The sequence below is a fragment of the Centruroides sculpturatus genome, unplaced genomic scaffold, assembly GCF_000671375.1.
Source record: "Centruroides sculpturatus isolate CEXI.00-Female unplaced genomic scaffold, Cexi_2.0 scaffold466, whole genome shotgun sequence".
In the NCBI taxonomy this organism is placed as follows: domain Eukaryota; kingdom Metazoa; phylum Arthropoda; class Arachnida; order Scorpiones; family Buthidae; genus Centruroides; species Centruroides sculpturatus.
This window is the reverse complement of record NW_019384737.1, coordinates 5,615-27,555: the sequence shown is the minus strand read 5'-3', so window position 1 is coordinate 27,555 and position 21,941 is coordinate 5,615. Positions and strand designations below refer to the sequence as shown.

The 21,941-nt window shown below is 32.6% G+C and overlaps 1 protein-coding gene across 4 annotated transcripts; it reads right to left on the bottom strand.

The window, feature by feature from the left end:
• LOC111628285 (pyridoxal phosphate homeostasis protein-like) lies at window positions 1-20,765 on the bottom strand. Of its 4 annotated transcripts, none has more exons than XM_023372034.1 (8): window positions 20,689-20,765; window positions 20,503-20,622; window positions 11,351-11,458; window positions 11,215-11,250; window positions 11,055-11,130; window positions 1,281-1,415; window positions 969-1,210; window positions 1-896 (listed from the first exon to the last, which is right to left on the bottom strand). In XM_023372034.1, the coding sequence occupies exons 2-8, from the start codon at window positions 20,581-20,583 to the stop codon at window positions 819-821; spliced, it is 756 nt and encodes a 251-aa protein (XP_023227802.1). In that variant the 5' UTR covers window positions 20,584-20,622; window positions 20,689-20,765; the 3' UTR covers window positions 1-818. The 4 variants fall into 4 exon arrangements, with proteins under 4 accessions (XP_023227802.1, XP_023227804.1, XP_023227806.1 ...); XM_023372036.1 differs by having other exon boundaries at window positions 20,700-20,718; XM_023372038.1 differs by adding an exon at window positions 19,168-19,311 and having other exon boundaries at window positions 20,503-20,709.
• Window positions 20,766-21,941: the final 1,176 nt, after the last annotated feature.

The window sequence follows — 21,941 nt, the reverse complement described above, 5'->3', positions numbered from 1 at the left end:
TTGGAAACACCACGTATAGCCTTATCGAGGACATATACGGTACGAGGGATTTACTAGTCAAGTGGGGAGCTTCCTTTCTCTTTGTAAGAGTTGGTTCAAGCCAAATAGAGTATGACACGTTTCGAATCAAGAATTTCATTACTGGCAGTTTTGAACTTGTGACTTTAGATGAAGGATTATTTTACTTTGTGTTTGACAACTCAATCTAACAAATTACAAAATCTTTCCACTTCAATTCAAAGTGAACTTGAAATAAAAATTTCACCTTGCTATATAAAATTTTTATTACAACTTATTTCTTGTTGATAGTGACTGTGTTGTGATATATCTATGAATTCTTCACATGCTTTGTGCATAACATTGTTCCCATCTCATGTGTTGATTACATTGTCTTAAGGGAAATATCACCTCAAAACACAAAATGAGGTTTTGCCACTGCAAATCGAACTCTGCTGTGTAAAATAGAGTTGGCACCAGTACTTATTCTAGAGTGGTTTTAACTGAAAAATTCATTTTGGAATAAATCTGGAACTGAGAATTTCATCAATTTTAAGGCATTTCTTGCCTTCTTTGTTTTTACGAGTGTATACTTGTGCATATAAGCTTTAATGTAAAAGATAACTCTATGAATAATGTGATACCACATAAGATTTATTTATATAGATTATGAAATACCTATAACCTGATTTACAATAAATATGTTGAACATAAATATCTGCATTTTACATCCTCAAATAACATTATTATTAAAATATACTATTTATACATGCAATATTTTGTTCTAAAACAGACATCCTCGTCCAATTTGTATACGGACGTCATTTGTCGTTCGCTGTTTGGTCTCGAGATCCAAATATTGCACTTCCCACTCTGACGTTCGTACTTCCCAGTTCAATCTGAAAATAAAAATTTATGAAACGGCTTGGGTGTATAAAATGGATTATTTTAACACTCAATGCCAAACTTACTGCGTGTTCGAAATCGTTGGACATTCCCATACTTAATTCCACTTCCGAAACATCTAATTTTAAATCTGTGCAGACGTCCTTTCTGCACCGAACTAAAATCTGGAAATCTGGATTTGGACCATTGGCAACGTTGTGACCTAGCGCTCCTATGGTCATGAGACCGGAAAATTCTAAATTTGAGCACTCTTGGCGTACATAACTGACTAAGTCTGTGACTTCCTGTGGAGTTACTCCATTTTTATCTATTCGTATGCATATTTTAAATAAGTAGAACGTATTTTAAAGTAAAAATGAAGGAAATTAATACAATACTTTCTTCTCCGCTCGTATTTACTTGAATCATCACTTTCAACTTGTGCCCCCTGTCCAATTTTTTCCACGATTTATCCACAGCTTCAGCCAGCTTCTTGGAATCTATCGTCTCAATCAGGTATAAATTGGTTGTGGCTAGAACAAAACAATTTAAAATAAATATATCTGTATGTAAATTTTAAATTGGCATGTTATATTAATGTTCTGAATATGAGTATAAAACAATTTATTACTCAAAACTAATTACATTTATATTGTTATATTTTCAGTTCTATGTTTTTTTGTGTGTGTGTTAAGGCACAAGTCATGATAATATTACAGTATAACAGAGAGAATGGAATTACTTTGACTGCATCTTGAAAATATTCTAAATGTGAACGCAGGAAATAAAGGGAATAGTGATAAAAGATAATCAGATTTCAACTCTGATTTTTTTAGTTGAGGAGCAGAAAATTATGAATAGAGCCAATTTTTCAGTTAATTCCTATTGCAAAATTCTAATAGAAACCGTATTACAAAGTGCCACAGCACACAATTTATTTGAAACATATTTCTTCTCTACGATTACAATTAATGAGAGCTACTTATTGTAATATTATTGCCAAACAAACTGCCAGAAGCTATAAACTGGACACACACATTCGAGCATGTTGAGAAGAGATTGATCCTTTATATCCAATGGTAAAATGACAATTTTTTTAGTCTGATCTGCTTTGCTCAAGTGAGTAGCAGCTGGATTGGGCACAAAATTTATGCTTGATTCAAAAAAACAATCCTTTAAATGTGCCCAGGTTGCAGCAAAATTGGACTTCCTGACTTGATTATGCATGGCCATACACAAGCATAGAGAATTGATTGGTCAACTTTTTCTTCATCTTGTTAAAGTTCCAACAAGTAATGGTCAAACCTTGTGTTGGAATTTGTTCTAGGGTTTGCTGCACTACTAAACAAGTAGCACTTGGTATCATTTAATCTTACTTCATAATGCAAATTGATGTAATGTATTCAAAATTTAATTGGGAAAAATTTGTAAGGACTACTCGTCCAGATACCATCAGACTGATTATCAGGAATAACAAATCCAATTACTTGGCTCTTTTATATTCATACACTACTATAAATCTCACAGCAGCTAATTTTATTTCATTCCTTAACAACTTAGAATTTATAATGTGGAGAAGTATTTACCTGCGAATCTAGTCCCAGAATTATTGTTACATATAAATAATTTAATAAACCTTTTTAATGTTGAACATACAAGTGAAAACAAATTTGATTAGAAATGGCAGTTTCAAGATGACAACAACCAATAAAGTAGAAAACATCTGAGATGTAATAAAATAACTGTAATTGTATATAATAAGCTTCACTCAAAGGAGTAGACTTAGCGATACCATGAGCCGGCCATGTTTCCACTCCTAGACATTCCAATAAACACTTAAATCTCAAACATTTATCTATATATATAAAAATGAATGTATGTCTGTGTGTCTGTCCTATGTCCTTCATGCATTACCACACCATTTATCCGATTGCCGTGAAACTTTGGGAAGTTGTTTAATATACTCCAGCGAAGGTTTGTGACATAGTACGATTGCCATGAAACTTTGGAAAGTTTTTTAATTCACTCCCGCAAAGTACATTTATCCTATGATAGATGGCGCGCGTTTACACGAGCATTCGATCAGTGTGTTCAATCGATCTCAAATTGTGAAGACCATTTCCCCCCTTTCAAAAAAAAAATCTCTATATATGCATTTGTTATTTACGATATTTGTAATAATTTTTGTTTAGTCACTTTATTTCAACTTTTTTTTGCTAATTACGTATTTGCTCGAACTTCGTTAAAACCTTAACTGTACCCCGAACAACAACCGAAGTTGTAGGAAGAAATTCGCGTATTTTACCGATCTAGGTATCCCCCCTTTTCCAAATTTTTATATCGACTCAAAATAATTTAAAAAGACAAATTACAATAAAACGGTTTATTATCCAACTATCAGAAATTTCACAACAGGAGCAATTAAATAATTAAAATTATAAAGGATTAAAAAATATATATATAAAATGGGAAATATCGCACTTCTGACAATCGCTGCGAGTGTATGGGTTAAATTTGGAAAATCCGTGCTTCTCGCATGGACAACTGTACGTGGCCAGCTCACATATTTGTATACGCACCAGACGGAAGAACAAAAAATATCGTGTATCCACAAGCACTCCAATAAATAAATAGAATTGAAACGACACTTTGAAATGTTTTCCCGATGAAAATGAATAATAATAATAATAAGTTTCAATAAAAATGATAAAATGAAAATTTAATTTTATCGTAACGAGTTTGCTTGAATTTCCTTTCTTCTGAGATCGCAGCAATGTGCGACGGGTAAGCTAGTTTACTATAAACTTGAAAAACATTTGGAATTGAATAAATAAAATTGGCGGCACACGACGAGTCCATTGGCTGGCAACGACTCTCGGGTCACGAGTGAACTTTTGATTCAATTGCCCCATATAACAATATAATTAATCTGTATAATAGCTATGGTTAATTGGTTTGGATTTAGTTCTTCACAGATGATACTGAATGCAAATGATGACAACTCTAAATAAACTGGTTAGTAACTAACTAATTTATATTAAAAAAAATGTTATAATTTATACACACTGCCATCTTAACCAAATTATTAATAGCCAAGCATATCTAAAGTCTAGAATAGAATTAAGGCAATTATTAATTAGTAAATTGGCTTAATGTTAGCTTGAAAATAACTTATGCCATTTAAATGTGTAAAAACCAATTCTATGTTGATTATCATCTAAACAGAATGTTGTTAATTTTTTAAGGAATCAGTCAAACATTTTATCAAGTAAGTTTGGATCTGATGATGAGAAATGTTATTACTTGGGTTTTCATGACCGACTCTTTAACACTGGAGGATCCATACCAGTCAAATTGACCAGTATTGAATTTCTAGTCGCCATAAAACTTTAACCACTTATGCTAATCTTAATGGGAGTTATTTTTCTTAACCTGTTAGAAATTTATTTTTAAAATATAAATATTGGCTACAATCTTTTTTTATCGGCATTGCATTTACCTCGAATCACCAGTGGCAGTCAAACTGACCATTCTGCTTTTTAATGATATCTGTTTGTTAATAATTATTTTATTGAAATATTGTAAAAAACTTTTTCTGGCAAAATTCACATTTGTATTGCTTTGTAAATTTTATCACAGATGAATCTGGAACTGAACATTTATTCACAGTAAATGAGTAAAACTTCAGTTTCAAAGTGTGCTTAAAAAGTGGCTAATAAACAAAGTCTGTAAGGAATCGATTCCAAACAATTTTATTTTGTTTGGGGATTATTTTTAGTTTGTTGTTCTATTTATTTTGAGCATTTTATTTTGTTAAGGATAGACTACCACATCTTACCAGGCAAAATCCTAAAACAAACTCACCTTACTAGGACGACTGCTGGTGGCAACCAATTACGTTGTCGAACCACAAAACGGCATCTCTGGGGCAACTTCCATGGGAAGTTAAAAGAACGATCTCCTACCCCAAATTGTCACCAAAAGGCACAACAAAAAATTATAAAAAATTAAATGTAAGGAAAACGACATGACAAAGAGATTACTAGAATTAAACAAATGTTAGCCACTTAAGTACGTAAATGGGGTCGAGTGGGCATAATCATGCAATCTGCACAACTGCACTGTAAGAAAGCAGTGGAGCTAAGGACTGAGTGAGGTTGAAAGCAAGGTTTAAGTTCCATTGACAACCTACAAGTTTCTTGGTGATGGTTACACAAATTTAATTTAAGATTTCTTTGTGAATTTTTGATAGATTTCATATTTTTGCTCATCAGTTTTATGGAGATAGTTAATTGTAAGATACAATTTAATTTTTAAGTCCCCAAATGTTGGAAAAGTTCTTGTATATAGTTGTTTTTCAGATTTGATAAAAAAATCTTTTTTTAAATTTGAGACCTTGTCTTTTCTTTTTCTTTGACTGCACTTCATTGTGCTAAAGAAATAAAAAAAAAAGAAAAGATAAGGTTTCAAATTTACAAAGAAGATTAAAAAAGCTAGAAATGGCAGTCTACATTCAGAAGAGAAGAGATGTACAGAAATCAATGAATCACAGAACAGAAGTTAACTGAGGAGCACTGTGAGCCCAAAATGTGTATTAACTGAAATTGAATAAATAAAGAATGGAAAACTGCTTGGTGTCTGATTATTTCTTTAGCGTGATGAAGTGCGATCAAAGAAAAAATCTTTTTATTATATTTGTTATTGTACATACTTGGGCTTAATAACAAAAAAATTATTTATTCTTCTATGTTTAGTACTTATGCTTGGTTTTTCAAGTTAGTAACAATTTTCATTACTTATTGCGTGTGTAAAGTCCAGACCCAACACTAACCCAACTCTCATTTACGTAACATGCCGTTAGGAAACTATCTGGGTTTTCGATAGAAACAGATAAGGTGTTACAAGTCATTAAGATGAATTAAAATTAACATTTTTCCACGGCTTACCAGAGTATATATTTGATTCTTCATCAGAACAATATAATGAAAATTTGTTTCTCTTAAGGACCATTCCTCAACCTTCCAGCTATTCCAGTTCTGATCAAAATTTTCTGTTTGCAATGTTCCATGTACTGTATGCCAACTCAAGCTTATTCATTTGATTTTATTATTCTAAATAAATTTATATTTTCTAATTTTCTTTTCTCAAAATTACAAATAAGTTTCAATTTTATTTTGACTTTATATTGTAAAAGAAAATATGGATAAAGATGTGAAAATTCACATAGAAAATGTCATGGCAGGGTCAACTATGAAGTTGACCTTGAGTTTTTGCCTTGCACCCTTCCTACGCTTATATATCACAAGAAAATTGGGTTTCTATATTTTATAAGAAAAGTAGCAATAGACTACTACTTGGCATTGGAAACCGTTGTGTTGGGAAGGACAAAGGTATCATTTGTAGTTATTGAACATAGTCAGAGCCATAACTAGGCAGGTGCAACAGGTGCATTCACACAGAGCCCACTTGGAAGGGGGGCCCAAACTGCTGTTCACAAGAAATTATAGCTTTAAATCTTAAATTTTTCATCCTTTTTATTGGCGATCACATTTAGCCTTATTTAGACCCTAGATGTCTGCTCACCAGTGTTCCCAACCCTGGCGACTTTTAGAGGCACGTAGTGAAATAGCGGAGACTGCAGACAAATCAGCCAAAAGAAGTGATTTTCGAAATTTTATTTATTTATTTTTTGATAAATTTATGTTTATAGTTTTCGAATTTATAGATTTTTCTCTACTTTATAGAGCTCTCTGGCAACGACTAATATTATTACGATATACAAAACTGTATTTCCGAATTTTTCTACAGTGTGCAGAGCTAGAAATCTGTAAAGGTAACATTTTGTAAGAAAAATAAATCTGCCCGGGGATTTTTTTAATTGCTAAATTAAAAATGTGGTAACTCTCAAATAAAATCTTAGTCTCAAGGTTATAAAAGGTGTACAGAAATTCTGACAACTTTTTGCTTTATAATGCTACGCATATGTGTTGTATACCTCAACGGTGGATTAAACGGTAAGTGAACTATGCGGCCGAGTAGGACCTCAAAGGAGGCCCCCGAGGTCTTTAAAATGCTACTGAAAAAAGGCTGATTTTTGCTTTCTCTATGGCTCTTCTTTACAATACACGAGTGTTGCTGATTTTAAAAGAAATCAGCTGCAGATCTCGCTATTAAATACAGCAAAGATTTAAAAAAGTACGAATTCACAAGTGAAATTGAAAGTTTTAAGTTTGCAGTAACGACTCTTATACAAAATATAGAAACTGCATCTCCGCTTAATATTCCACAGGCTCTTCATGATTTTGGTTTAATTGAGTCTTACCCAAATATCAATGTCGCTCTTCTAATATTTCTAACTCTTCCCCTTTCTATTTCTTCTTGCGAGAGAAATTTTAGCAAGTTAAAATTAATAAAAAATTTATTAAGATTAATTATAGGGCAAGAACGATTGTCTAATATGTCTATTATTTCAATAAAATACATTATCATTAAAAATATTAATTATGATAATGTAATTAATAAATTTGCTGAAATGAAAGCCAGAAAAGTTCAATTAAAATAAATCTTATTAAAAATCTATTGTAATATATTTGTTTTATTATTTTCCCAAACCAAATAAATTAAGGGGCCTAAATGCAAATTCTTGCACAGGGCACAGGAATGGCTAGTTACGGCTCTGAACATAGTACTGGCACTTGTAATAGGTTTCTGCACAAAATGTTTTGAAAGAAATGTTATACAAATTCAAGCCAGGCACCATTCAAACCACTTGGCACATATTTATAGATGAAAATATTGCTTAGTCATATAAAAAAAACGTAAAGAGCAGAGGTACATAGAACCAAAAACTGGTCACTTTCTTCAGAGAAGCTTTAGGCATTCATTGCATTTTTGTACATTTGTAATGCTCAGAGAACAACTAACTTGAATTTGTACCAAAAGTGGTCAAATGTATGGGGTCCACCAGTATTTTCTGATGCAGTAGGAAGAGATTTGAGGAAATTTTGCATTATCTGCATTTCAATACAAAAAATAACCATACAGACTAAAAACCAATAAGTTTGCTCTGGTGTCAGAAACATGGAATAAATTCTTAAAAAATTGAATTCTTTGCTAAAAACCAGAGCAAAATGTTACGGCTGACAAACAACTACAGTGGGTGATCGGTTAATGAACAAATCGCATAACGAACACTTTCGCGAAAGATTATTATGATCGGACAACGAACACTTTACTGAACAAACGTAAAAAGAAATGACGGAAACCGATTGATTTTCCCTTGTCTTCAGGTAACAATTCTAATCATTTTGGAGTGCAGGAGACATCAACATTGACGCTCAACCCGATACTGATCGGATAATATCCCTCCAAATTTTGAAACTCTCCCTTGTAATTCCAGCTTTTAGTTTACCTTTCTGACAAATAACTTTTTATAGTATTCGTGAGACTGTCCGATGGGCACTTGTTAAGTTTTGCATTGGGGTTTATTTACAAAAGATGAAAGTTTAACTGTCCCATCGGATATTCATTAAAGTTTTAATACCAAATTTTGAATTTCATCCGGGCCTTGCATTTAAATAATTTTTTGTGGGCTAGTTGATTTCTGTTCTCTGAATTTTTGTAAGTGCTTTTCTGAACTTTTTATTTAAAAAAGAAACTGATAATATTATAGAGCCTAAAAAGAGGAGTGTCAAGAACTGTGCTCACTGTAGAAACCAAGTAAGAGATAATAGTCAAGGTAGAAAGTAGTTAGCTATGAAAGATATATCAAGAAGGCTCAAGCTGCTAATGGAGTAATGAAAATCACATCTAAGAAATAAAAAGCATTTTAGAGCTCATAATGGAACCTGAAACTGATCTGACAACAGAAGAACTCAAGGATGTCAAAACAACAATCACCCAAGTGGCAACCAAACCAAAACCTATGGTAAATCAATAATAGGTTAACAAACAAAGTCTTGGAACAGATTATGTTCGTTAACCAATCACCCACTGTATTTCCTAGCAAGATTCAGTGTAAATTTACACAGTAGATGGAAAATAAGCCAGATAAATTTGGAACCAAGTACCAGATGCTTGTTGACCCAGAATCAAAGTATTAACATATTCACTGGATTCCCTTATCTGGAAAAAGACAAACAATGCTTTGAGAACAAGCCTCTTTCTAAAAGAGCAATCTTAAAATGAATACAACTCTATCTTAACATAGGGCATAATGTTATAACAGATAATTTTTTTTACATCTCAAACTTGTTTATTTTGCCTTTAGTCATTCAGCGAGTATTATGAACACAATTTTTTTATCGTACACTTCAGTGTACAATAAAACAATTCAAGCAGTCATACACAATTATAAAAAAGCCTTCATTCATCAAAATTCTAAAATCAAGAAGTGATATTACACTTTCCATACATCAAGATAAAAAAAAAAAAACAAAAATGTCCTTGTACTCAGCATTCAATGTTCTAATATAAATATTGACACAGCTGAAAAATTACCCAAAACAGTATAATTTTACAATTGGACAAAACTCTTATATTGTTTACTAAATGGATCACAAGTACACTGCTAGAATAACTCATTTGGAGATGTATTTTTCAACATACTAGACCTAATAGGAATCAATGCCCAGATAACATGTAAAGTTATTGGTCAAAATATAGAGACAATTTTTTAAGTTTGTCAACGAACTTAGTTATAAGCATGTTTGACAAAGGACCCTTGGTAATTGAGCAAAATAATCAAATCCCATCTAAAAGTTCAAAGAAACACCAATATTAACTTACAACAAAACATGTTGTAGAAAGTGCACAGGTATAGAAACAAAAAATTATATATAATATGCACTTAAGAAGGAAAATTATAAAAACTATGCACAGAAGATCACTCAGAATTATAGTAATAAATATTTATAGAAAATTTTGTAATTGTGTTCTCATTCATTTGACATTACATTACAATGTATGTTAAAGGATTTAAATAAATAACTTGAATACAAATCTTTAAAATTTTGTATTAAAAAAAAAAGAAAAACAATTCTCCCACCTGTGTGATGGTCATTTTGACTGCTAGCAGTTATTCTAGGTATGTGGAAAAGCAAGGCACTCTAGTGTTAAAAAATTGGCAAGGCATCTTTCTCGATTTTCTTGGCACTCAAACAGAAGGTTAAGGGGACCCGAAATTTAATAGTATCAATATGCAATTTACCATGCAAAATTTTGTTCCTTAATTAATTAATCTTTACTCCATCCTGAGATATTAAACCAAATAGTTGCCAACACACACACCTCCAGGAATTTTTCCATTTGTTTTTTCTCTGTTTTACTTTTTTGAGTTTAGAGGATCTCAAAATGTCAATATAATGAAATTCTGTTAACCCGGCATCCAGTATGCTGATAAATCGATGTCAAGCTCATTGTTGGGGGATTATAAAGTGCACTGATTAGGTTCAGAGTTAAGATTTTCATGTAAAAGTGCTCAAAATATGCAGTTCTTGGAAAGGTGAATGGTTCTTTTAAAGATGAGAAATGTCAAGCCAACATGATGCTGTACTAAGTGATCGCTCATGCATGATTTTTCAAGACTTTTCCAAAGACACTAGTGTATGGGTTTGATATGAGAAGCAAAAATATTTACCACACTTGGAATCAATAATTTTCACAAAAATAGTTACAGTAGTTTGTGTACTTTAATAATTAGAGTTTGTATTTATATGCAATAAAAGTGTACAAAGCAAATAGTAAGAATGGAGTGTTCTTGTTTCAAGCCAACCAAGTATAGGAATAGCCTGAAAAAATTGAAATGGTGTTACACAATCATAAAATTTGGATTTGTACAGGTTTACATGAGAAGATATGTAATGTGACCAGGGAATCAAAATAACTTGCACCATCTGGTAAGGCAGCTTATTTGATAACCCAGTACTGCATTGGTTCCGACAATGCCGAGCTAACGGAATGTCACTTAAAAAGCGCAGAGGGTGAAATTTGACACAATTAACATGTTACAATAGAAAGGAAAGTAAAAAGCATTAGCATTAAGTATTATTAATGACTTTAGTCAAACAGCTTCTGTGAACTGATTAACAAGTTTTAAGAATTGAGAAAAGTTTGGATTTAATATAGTTAAATTAAAATTAAATTTCTAAAAATATAATTTAAAGAAAACTTACTTAGTAATTTATTTATTTTATTTCTTTGCAAACGTCCAATGAAATGCCATTGTATTTCTTTACATTTTTCAATTATCTAGAATGAATTGAAATTTGAGATTAATTCAAAGATTTGTAAACAATTTAATAACTGACATGTAATAGAAATAATAAAACTTACTTCTGGATCATTTGCTTTTTCAACAATTTCTGAAACCTTGAACATTTAAAAATAAATTGCTTTATTATCATATTTTAAATTATATATATTATTAAATATATATATATAATTTATTTATTTATTTATTTACAAAGNCGTAATTTTCGCCAAAATGCCTCTGTCCGTTATTATAAGCATTTATGATCATTTCCTTAGGTTTGGTCTTGCTAACGGCCACCAGACGAGGCAAAGAATTAGCAAACTCCTGTAAAAACATATACCAAAATTATATTATAATATTAAAGTAAGAGATAATTATTGAAAAAACTAAATTAATTTAAAGCTTTAAAATGTTTGTGAAAAATCAACAATTCACTGCAACATATATACAGGTCTTCCAAAACAGAATGCTACCATTTTAAATTATTATAATTATGTTAATTATTACAGTAACTAAGAAGTATGCAACATATACCAATCAATAGAGTCTCATATCCCACCTGCCTTCAAATCTCTTGTTTACTACCTCTACCAGGGGTCACACTGCATAGTGCCAAAGTCGCCACTTGGCAATATTTTTATTAAAGTGGCAATAAAAACCCTCGTCCACTTATTTTGACATTCAGCACGAAACTGAATACAAAACACGCTATGGGAAAAACAGGAGAATGTCTAGCTCCCGTGAGATGAGAGGTCCCTTGCACCACAAACCATGATATTGCAATGACAAGTTTGGAGAGAAAAGCAGGAAGTTACATTGAGAACTGAAGGTAGTTTTCATTCAATGCCTCCCAGCACTTCCACTTTGAGGATTTTTTTTATCAATTGACAGAAAATTTAGGGAATTTTTTTGAGATGACATTTTTTTTTATAACTCTGATTGTTTTTCAGTAGATTGAAGCACAAAAATTTTGATATGACAGAACATGTAAAACACTGTGATAAAACATGTTATAAAGAATTATTTGTTAAAAAAAATATTCAAAAATGATTTCTATATCCAAGTGAATAATTTGAAGTGGAGAAAATAATTTAAAACTTAAAATGGTTGGCAACTTTTTAAAATTTTTTACAGCAACCCCTGCTCTAGGAAGCACCGTAAATGAAAAATGGCAAATCTGCAACAAAGAAGGGAGGTATACTGCAGAAGTCAGAATCACTCGTGCAACGTGAGTAATCTGTAGCAACCATAGAATTGTGGCTGCCTTGGGAGGAGTGACAACAGATATGGAGTAGCGCATATAGGAAAAATTTGAGTAATAACTTACCAATCACTCTTCAGTCCTACCAAAATATGAAAAGCTATGTACAAAATACAATCATTAATTTTTAAATACAATGTAATCTACAACAATAATCATACCCTGTTGTTTGACAATCACCTGCTACATAGTAATATTGACAGGTATCATCTGTATCACATAACATTTTGATTTTATCATTATATGAAGGAAGTGCCATAAGTTCCCAACCTAATGTACTACAAATAACCAAAAGACATGACAATACAAGTATATGTGAGAACCCGGAAGTCAATGAAAAAAAATGCATGATGTCATACCTATTTGGATGACTGTTGTCCTTTACTACCTAAGAACATCCCAATTTAATTTTCTTGGCAGCAAAAACAATGCTTTCCTGTGGCTCTTTGACCCCCCGGCTGTTCTCTACCATTTTAATATTGGAACTGATGGCCCAAGGAGTCAGTCGTCACTGGTCCCTCAATAGGCAGTCGTCACCCATTCCTCCCCAAGTCAACAAGTCATCGCCCATTCCTCCCTGATGCAACAAGTTGCCACCTGGTCTTATATCAGAAGTTATCGCCAATCCTTTGACTAATACCACTAACTATGTACCTCCAAAACGAATATATGACTGACTCTGAGTCAGAACATTATCCAGAACTCTTCTAATGTACCAACCTCCTCATTTATTCAACCTTCCTAAGGGACAGACCGAATTGTCTCTTGCATCAGGTCTACAAACAGATCTTTCAAACTAAGGTATTTATCTCCACACGAATTTCATGTGAACTCTCTCTCTCTCACAAATATGTCCATGTTACTCTCATATCCAATGTCTAATTGTCTTGCTACCATTAGCCTGTAGATCTAATATGAAAAATAAATGGTTACTAGTTGTTAACCTGGCATCTGAGTGATTCACTTCTGGCATGCCGTCTCTCAGATCACGCTCGCGGGACCTCACAACAATAACCCCTACATTAAATAAAAACAGCCCTAGTTGCTGTGCAGTGTCTCCTATCCTGACGTAGTCATTGCCAAACCAATATAGACCCTTTGGTCAAGTGATGCGGAAGCCTAGGGGGCTCTTCGTGCATTGTCACATATATAAAAGATTAATGTCTTGTGGCTGTACTAAAAGGTGATTTATAGTGGACCTTGGCAGAAAACTTTAAACTAGAGTATCAAGCAGTCATCAAGTTTCTTACAAAAGAAGGCCAAACACACATGGAAATCAAGCAATGCCTAGATCATGTGTACAAAGAAGCTTTGCCATAATATATCACTGTCAAAGAATGAACTAAATGTTTTCAATTAGGACAAGAATTCCTTGATGATGCAAGATCTGGTTGTCCAGTAGATGCGGTAAGCTCGGAAAAAATCTAGCAATGAGAGATGTGTAACATTCCTGGATGTTATAAGTTTTTATTAAAAAAGCTTTTTATATTATTAAGCAAAAAATAAAATTGTGTGGGGTGCCATCTGTTATCAGATTTTGTTATAAAAACCTTTTATAATTTTAATTACTATAAAATGGCAAAAAGATTAATTTTGAGGGTAGGGGAGAGTTTTATATAAAAAAAAAAACAAGTGTAAATTTTATAACAAATAAAATCTTCATTAAGTCCTATGCTCTCGAGATACACGATCCCCTCTGTCTCCCATCCTCTCCACCTTTCACCATTAAAATTTAATAGCATTAAATACCCCTCACATACAAGCCATCATGCCAAATTTCATTTCTTAATCTTTACCCCATCCAGAGATATTAAGCAAAATAGATGCCAACACACACATATCCAAGGAATTCTTTTTGCCTTTTTTGATTCAGGATGTCTCGAAACATGGCGATTTGTAAAATACTTGGAGGGTCAAATTTGATATAATTCCCATACTTTCCCTTATCATGTATACATAGCAGCCAGGAAATTAAAACTGGAGTGGTTGAGGAGCTGGTTCTTTCAGATCATTGATTGAAAGTGAAAGAAATAGCAGCAATGACCAACCTACCAGAAATGAGTGTTTGACATATACAGGTAACCCCCGTATAACACGGCACTTCTATAGCACGGATTCGCTCTAACACGGTTCGAGAATTGGTACCATCCCCCGTATAACACGGTACTTTTATAGCATGGATTTACTCTGACACGGTTCGAGAATTGGGTAAAACCCTCGTACAACAGGAAATGTAATAAATTTTTACATACTTAAGTAATAATAGTTCACGAAAATAATAATTTTCGTGAACTATTAGTACTTGAGTTTGTGAATTTTCTCTTCTCGCCTTCTGTCGATACACGTGGTCCTTCTCGAAACTTGTTTCAATGTTGCCAGATCGCGACGCTTCTGCTTCTGATGTTGCCGAATGTTTTTCCCTTATTCCATACTTGCTTTATTCTTCATAAGTGCTTAGCACCATATAAGGAAATTTATAAAGACCTTTTAACTAGAAGCAAGCAATCTAAAATTACATACATTTTGCAAAAGGTAAAGCATGGATCTGAAGATAATGCAGAAAAATGCTCAGAGGATAAGGATAACTTGCCAAAAAGAAAACGTTCTCGGTTAATTAATAGTGATTTTAGTGATGACGAAGTAAACATTGTTTAATTTATATTAATATGTATCACTTAAAAAAATTTTAATGAAGATATTTATCTTAATTATGAAAATATACTAGCATGTTTTTTAATTTTTGGAACCTAACCCTCTTTTTCGTATTAGTTCTTTGTTTCGTATAACACGGATTCGCATAACACGGCAATTTTTTGGAACGTAACTACCGTGTTATACGGGGGTTACCTGTACTTCATGAGCATCTAGGCATGAACAAAGTCAGCGTGCAAGAAGGATTCCCAAACTTTGTTCTGCTGTCCAATGCAGTAGCATGTAGAAAGTGCACAGTCAACTTTGGATCTTTACAAAGCAGAGGAGTTTATTTTTTAAAATCTATTGTTACAGGGGATGAAACTATAGTCCTTTATTATGATCCTTTTCCAAAATGGAATCAATGGAGTGGCAAAAAGCATGGGAGGGAGCCCAAAAAAAATCTAAAATGTCACCTTTAACTGAGAAGATCATGGCTACTGTTTTTTGGAACTGTGAGGCCATATTTGTGGTGGACTTTAAAGAAAGAAATACTAGTGTAAATGCAAAATATTATTCAATGTTGCTACATCAGATGCAAGCAAGGATGTGCAAAAAACAAAGAGGAAAATTAACAAGAGGGGTGTAGCTGTTGCATGACAATCTACCTTGCAGCACTTGCTCAAGCTGCCATTCAGGACTGTGGTTTTGAGGAGCTCAATCACATACCTTACAACCTAGATCTGATCCCATCAAACTATTTTTTGTTTCTAGATTTAAAAAAAGCTCTTTGAGAAAGACATTTTGACAGTGATGAGGAGCTGCAAACAGCAGTAATAAACCATTTTAAATAAAAATCTTCAGAATATTTTTATAAAGGGACTGAACTGTTTTTTAAACATTGTCATAAGTGATTATTTGTTTTTTCCTCTTGCTCTTTCTCATTAGGTCAGGAACTTATGGTGCATTCTACATAATGACATCATCCCAAACATCATAAACTGACATTCTAGTACAGTTGTCCCTCGATAATCCGACAGGTATGGGACCAAAGGTGTGTCAGATTACCAAAAGTGTCCGGATTACCGAAAATAATTACATATTTCGCATTGTTTTGCTAGCAGTAACTTACAATATTCTCTACTCCAACTGTTTGAACAGAACTGCTCACATAAAACACACGAAATGTGTGTCATCAAGTAAGAATTGGATGGGGAGATTCACATCGCGACATGCTTCTGTGCAAGCAGACACGTAACGGGGACAGGTACCTTGACGGGAGGTGCGTCGGACTACTGAGCATATCGGATTAAAAAACGTCGGACTATCGAGGGACAACTGTATTTAAATTAATTAAACTATTTAAAACAAGATAAAAGTAGACAAGACAAAGTAAAGAAGTCTGATGTAAGAAAAATATCTTGCACATGCAAATGTAAAGTTTATTATGTTGTGGAGACTAAAAGAATGTTGGAAACGAAGTTAAAAGATCACAAAGTGGAAATTCGTGTACAACATATATAAATCATTCCGATTTCATCACTGTAGTATAAAAGAATGTACTGTACAGTTAACAGAAATGACCTTAAAATTTTGTTTATAGAACATAATTTATATTTATGTAGGTTTATAGAACTTATCGTGATTACGAATAACGTTAATTTAAATAATGGAATATGGAATGTCAGTTAATTATATTTGGGATGACATCATATATAATGATAAAATCAAAATGTTAAGTGATACAAGATGATATGTCAGTATTACTATGAAATGGGTGATTGATTGTCAAACTGGAGGGTATGATCCTTGCTGTAAATTACATTTATTTGTAAGTTTTTTAGATTTGTAATTTTTAAAATTAATGATTACGTTGTAAAGGAAAAAATTCTAAAAATTCATGGCAAAATATATATTTTAAAAAAATGTAAAAATTTACATCATTGAAGACATATACAAAAGAAAGACTTTTAGAGTCGTCTTCAACATCCTTTCACAATCATTGGAACACAGTCGATATTGGCAGAGTCAACCTTTTTTTATAGGCTCTTCCCTGCCTATAAAAGAAGTACTGATGTAAATTTTTTAATAAACATTTTTCATCCTGGATTTTAAAATTTTCATTGTAAAGAAAAAAATTCTAAAACAATTAACATATATATATATTAGGCAGAGAAGTGTCTACAAAGTAGACTCTGCCAATGTTGACTGTGTTCCAGTGATTGTGAAAGAGCATTAAAGAAGACTGCAAAAGTCTTTCTTTTTGTATATGTATTTAATGGTGTAAATTTTTACATTTTTTAAAAAAGATAATGATTGCATTTTGTAAATAGTATTTTATAATTTGGTAGACTGAAGAGGGATCAGCAAATGCATCTAATGAAAAGAAACTGTTAATTAATACAATCTACCAAGTGATCCCTAGTTTCTATTAATTGTCGGAGTTAGAAGGATTTGGAGATGTGCTGCATTGTCAAAAGACCCCTTTTGAGTGATTGTGTTAATAAATAAAGCTATCTTGTTACGTATGTCACAGTACACAAATGCATTACATTCCAGAATGACAAATATACCAAATAAATAATTTTTGTTTAGATATTAAAGCTGAAAGATACAGTAAACAATATCTTAGTGTAAAATGACAATGAATGAATAAATATTTACTTTATTTTATCAGCTATAATATTGTGATTGTCTGATCTCAAACAATGAGTAATGCTACAATGAATTTCTTAGAATGATTATGATAAATTAATATACTTAACTAAACTTACATTTTAATATTTACTTATGAGATAATTTAACTTTTTAACAATCCAAGTGTTAAATTGTTTTTCCAAGCAAAATAATCAGTAAGAAGGTTTTTTAAAATAGTTAATTCTGAACTTTCAGAAAGATTCTTTGGAAGGACAGACTGAAAACAATCACAAAAAGCTTGTCATTGCAGTTGACTCCCTCTAAACTGGCAGCACTGAAATTTTAAAATAAGTCATTTTTATTGCAACTTTAAACTTGAATATTTTGGTAACTATCTCAAATTTGCATATACATTGCATTTTTTGCTTATCTTGATTCTTGACGAGTTCTATCATTCATTTCCCGGAAGAACACTTGTTTTTGCAACAATAATATTTTAAACAAAAACCTACTTACTTGTGCCTCTAACCGGTGTGTAGAAATACAAAATAAATAATTTTGTAAAAACAAACATTTTCCGAACACCTTCCGTGTCCTTCTTCAGGTAAAACGGTTGGATTCCTTATTCCCGAACACCATCACACAGTTTTTTAAAAAGAGAAATTTGAATGATGTTTCAATTGCGTGATATCTATTGCGCATGTGTTGTATCTGTCGTGTTCCTTTCATTTACTCTTCTCTTATGTGTCTAATGTATTATTTTTATTATGATCTTCACATGTCCTCGTGTAACCTCCTACACCAAGCACATTCTTAGTAATCATTACATAATAAGGCTTGACAAGCTAACGAAAGAGTCATTTCTTCTCGGGAGTTAATGCACGTAGATGTAGTGTGCACCTTATATATTTCCATCGTTTCTAGTCATTTGAGGTGTTCCATGCGTTTTGTTTTGACTACTAACGATGCCCCTGCGAAGTCCACATTGATGCCCTGGTGTGCACGAAGAAGTTATAATAATATTTTATTTTATATATATATATATATATATTCAAGGGGATGAATAGAAAAAGTTTCTTAAAATAAGTCAATACATGAAAAAGGTTGGGAACCTCTGACCTAGATTTTAATCTAAAAAGATATTTAGTCAGACAAAACGACTATTAAAAGTGGAGAATAAACAAGGTACATTTTGAACCAAAATAATTTATCACATAATTGATAATTATTATTAGTCATTCAGTTAAAATAGGTGAATAATGAAACATTACTGAGTTGTCAAGTACATATTCACTTCATAATGCAACTATTTGCTGACTTCTACATACAAGAAACAAAACAAAACTCAGGATGATGTTTTCAAACCTTCCAAATTTAGGTCTTTTGATATTAATAAATTTTTGTTTTGGAAAGCTTGTTTCAGAAGTCCTAGCCTTTTCTTGATCTCCTTTATACATCTGTCATCATCTGTGATTTCACTCCCTAAATAAGTAAAATTTCTTACTTGTTCTACCTGCTTTCCATCAGTCCCAATGTTAGCTTTTGTCTTCCCAGTATTCTTTTTCCACCAACACCTTTGTTTTCTTAATGTTTATCTGTAAACCCCATTGATGTAAGTTCTTGTATAGTAAGTACACTAAAGTATACTCTACATGTTTCCAAAAAGAGAAATAGAAAAAGTATAAAATCATTACATTGTCATGTCAAAGTTACAGTCAGTTTGAATCTATACCTAAATTCCCTTTTCGATATGTTTCCAAAAATATCAATTTAAATTTTTTCTGTTTGCATAAGATTGCCTTACTTTCTGCCATCGAAGTCACATAATCCGATTGACACAATTGCAGATGTGAATGATGCCATTGGAACCTTAACAGAGCTATACAGCATGTCCGTGTAGAAGCAAAAAGTCAAAGGAACCATACCTCTAAACATGATCCTTTGCGAGATATAGCCCTCAAAATTAGCCAAACGCAAGCACAAATTGCACCATGTGCTCCACTAAAACTATCACATTAATTATTTATTCCACAAGACTATGCCGGCTTTGAGTAGCCCACTCGACCGTCTGTGGAGTACTCGATGCTATATAGTTTTACGAGGGTGTGGGGGCTTGCCATTGCTCACATCAAAGCAGACAACTACACAATGGAGAATAGGCAGTAGTACCAGTTCGAGGTAAAAACTGTTTTTTGGTCATAGAAGTTAATGCATTAATTATTTGTTATAGGCACCGATTGCCATGCCTGTAAAATAACTTGCTTTCAAGTGCAACGTTCACAAGTAAGACGGCAGCAGTTCCAGCCGCTGCCAGGTTCCACATTTGGAAACGAATATCTCACAAAGGGTCGGCTGTTGGACTTTTCTTTATTTTTTACCAATAAATACCATTAGAACATCCAATCACCACACCGTACCAAGCGTTAAACAAGCGATAGGTTTAGTGGAGCACACAGCGCAACTCCCCATAACACCAGGAAATAGGCTTTAGGCAGATTTTGGAAACTACAACTCAGAAGGGTCACGGAGGTATGGTTCCTTTGACTTTTTTGCTCCTACAAACATGCTCTAAGGTCCCACCGGCATCATTCACATCTGCAATTTTACCGCAAGGAATTGAAAATGATGGACAAATATGGTCCATCATTTCCAGTCTCTTACATCAGTTGCAAGAGGCTAGAAAAGTGTGGAGAAGCATAGTAATATATTTTCTTTTTAATTGAAAATAGGTGTAGTTCTGCATCCTCTCTACAGAGAATATCTCACGGTCTTCGCATTACCGAGTCACCAAATACATTTTAATCCTTAAAATCAAGATTTATATCATTAATTCGATTACCTTTGGTCTCTTTTCCCACGACATTCGTATCTTTTCGTTAATTAAACGTAAAGCTTTTGCCATTTCGTTATCTTCGTTCATGTTCGACGTTCGTCAGATAGTTAAAGTATATCACTGATGCTAAAAGAGTAAACGGTTTAATTCTATATCGATATTCAAATTGACTTCCCTATAAATATACGTTACCGCTCTCCTACATCACATGTTCGGTCGGCAAACATCGTCTCCGACGCTAGCGCCATCTCGATAATTTTCAAAAATTTTGTCAGAGTAATTTAATTTTTACTTTTATTTTAATTTAATTTATTACGTAAATTAACGTCTTATTATTATTTCTGTTAATTTTTAACGTAATTTTAATTATTTTTAGCAATAAATTAGACCAGACTAAACGCCATCTATTAGCGGTCAGGCAACCCGTCTAACGGACACACGTGACATAGTATGGCTCTTAAACCGAAACGCAGGAATCTCAAGAACAAAACTATCACTAAAAGTGTTAGTCCCGAAACACCAAGTTCAAGCCGTGAATTATCATGTATTATAACTGGCACCATATCAAAGATATCAAATTATAATTAGACGAGCAATTATTTATTGCGACATGGTCACAATGCCGGGCTGCAATTTTTATAAAACAGTTTCTTGTCTCGAAAATTGTTGAAGCTAATATCTCAAATAGTACAGAGATAACAGAGACTTATCACACTGCTACTGGTAACATCAAAATAACACTTCCATCGTCAGAATGCAAATTTATTACTGGCATGCATTTCGGTACACAAGACCGCCTCCATGTCAAAATCTCGTAACAGATGGCACCACATACAATTTTATTAATAATACAGATTTATTTTTAAAATAAAATTTCAAAAAAGCCAGGATAGTTACGCAACTCGTTGCTAGATTTTTTTAATTTATTGTTATGTATGACAAACCTAAAAGTTCGAAAAACAAAGAAATATTTTCAAAACCATAGCAACTTAAATGGCGACCTTACATAAAAATCGACTTTGATATTATTCAAAATAGAAAAGAGAAATCAATTGCATATACACACATTCTCCTAATCTTAATTGTATTATTAAATGATAATAATAATTATAAGAAAAAAGTTGTTAAGAATTATAGGTAAAAATCACATTTATGTAACTAATGGTGAGTATATTGACTTGTACACATAATGAATACTTTCGGCAACAAACATTATAAATTTTAAAAAACTAAGAAATGATCAAAACTTGCGAGTACAAGAGTACAAAATATTATTCATTTTTGTACTGGTGAAAAAAATTGCTGAAATCCGAATGCAATAAAGATGGCCGATGAGAAATTTTGGAAACAAAACATTCGTTTTGGAAGACGAGAAGTATTTCTCTCTCTCCGGCAAAAAACTACCAGAAAATAAAATTTACTATGTTAGTAATGAACATTAAGCA

Coding starts and splice junctions, on each gene's coding strand:
- LOC111628285 (XM_023372034.1), bottom strand. CDS start 20,583: ATGAACGAAGATAACGAAATGGCAAAAGCTTTACGTTTAATTAACGAA. Junction 11,131..11,214: donor AAAAAGCAAATGATCCAGAA/GTAAGTTTTATT, acceptor AATTCATTCTAG/ATAATTGAAAAATGTAAAGA. Junction 1,211..1,280: donor AAATACGAGCGGAGAAGAAA/GTATTGTATTAA, acceptor GCATACGAATAG/ATAAAAATGGAGTAACTCCA.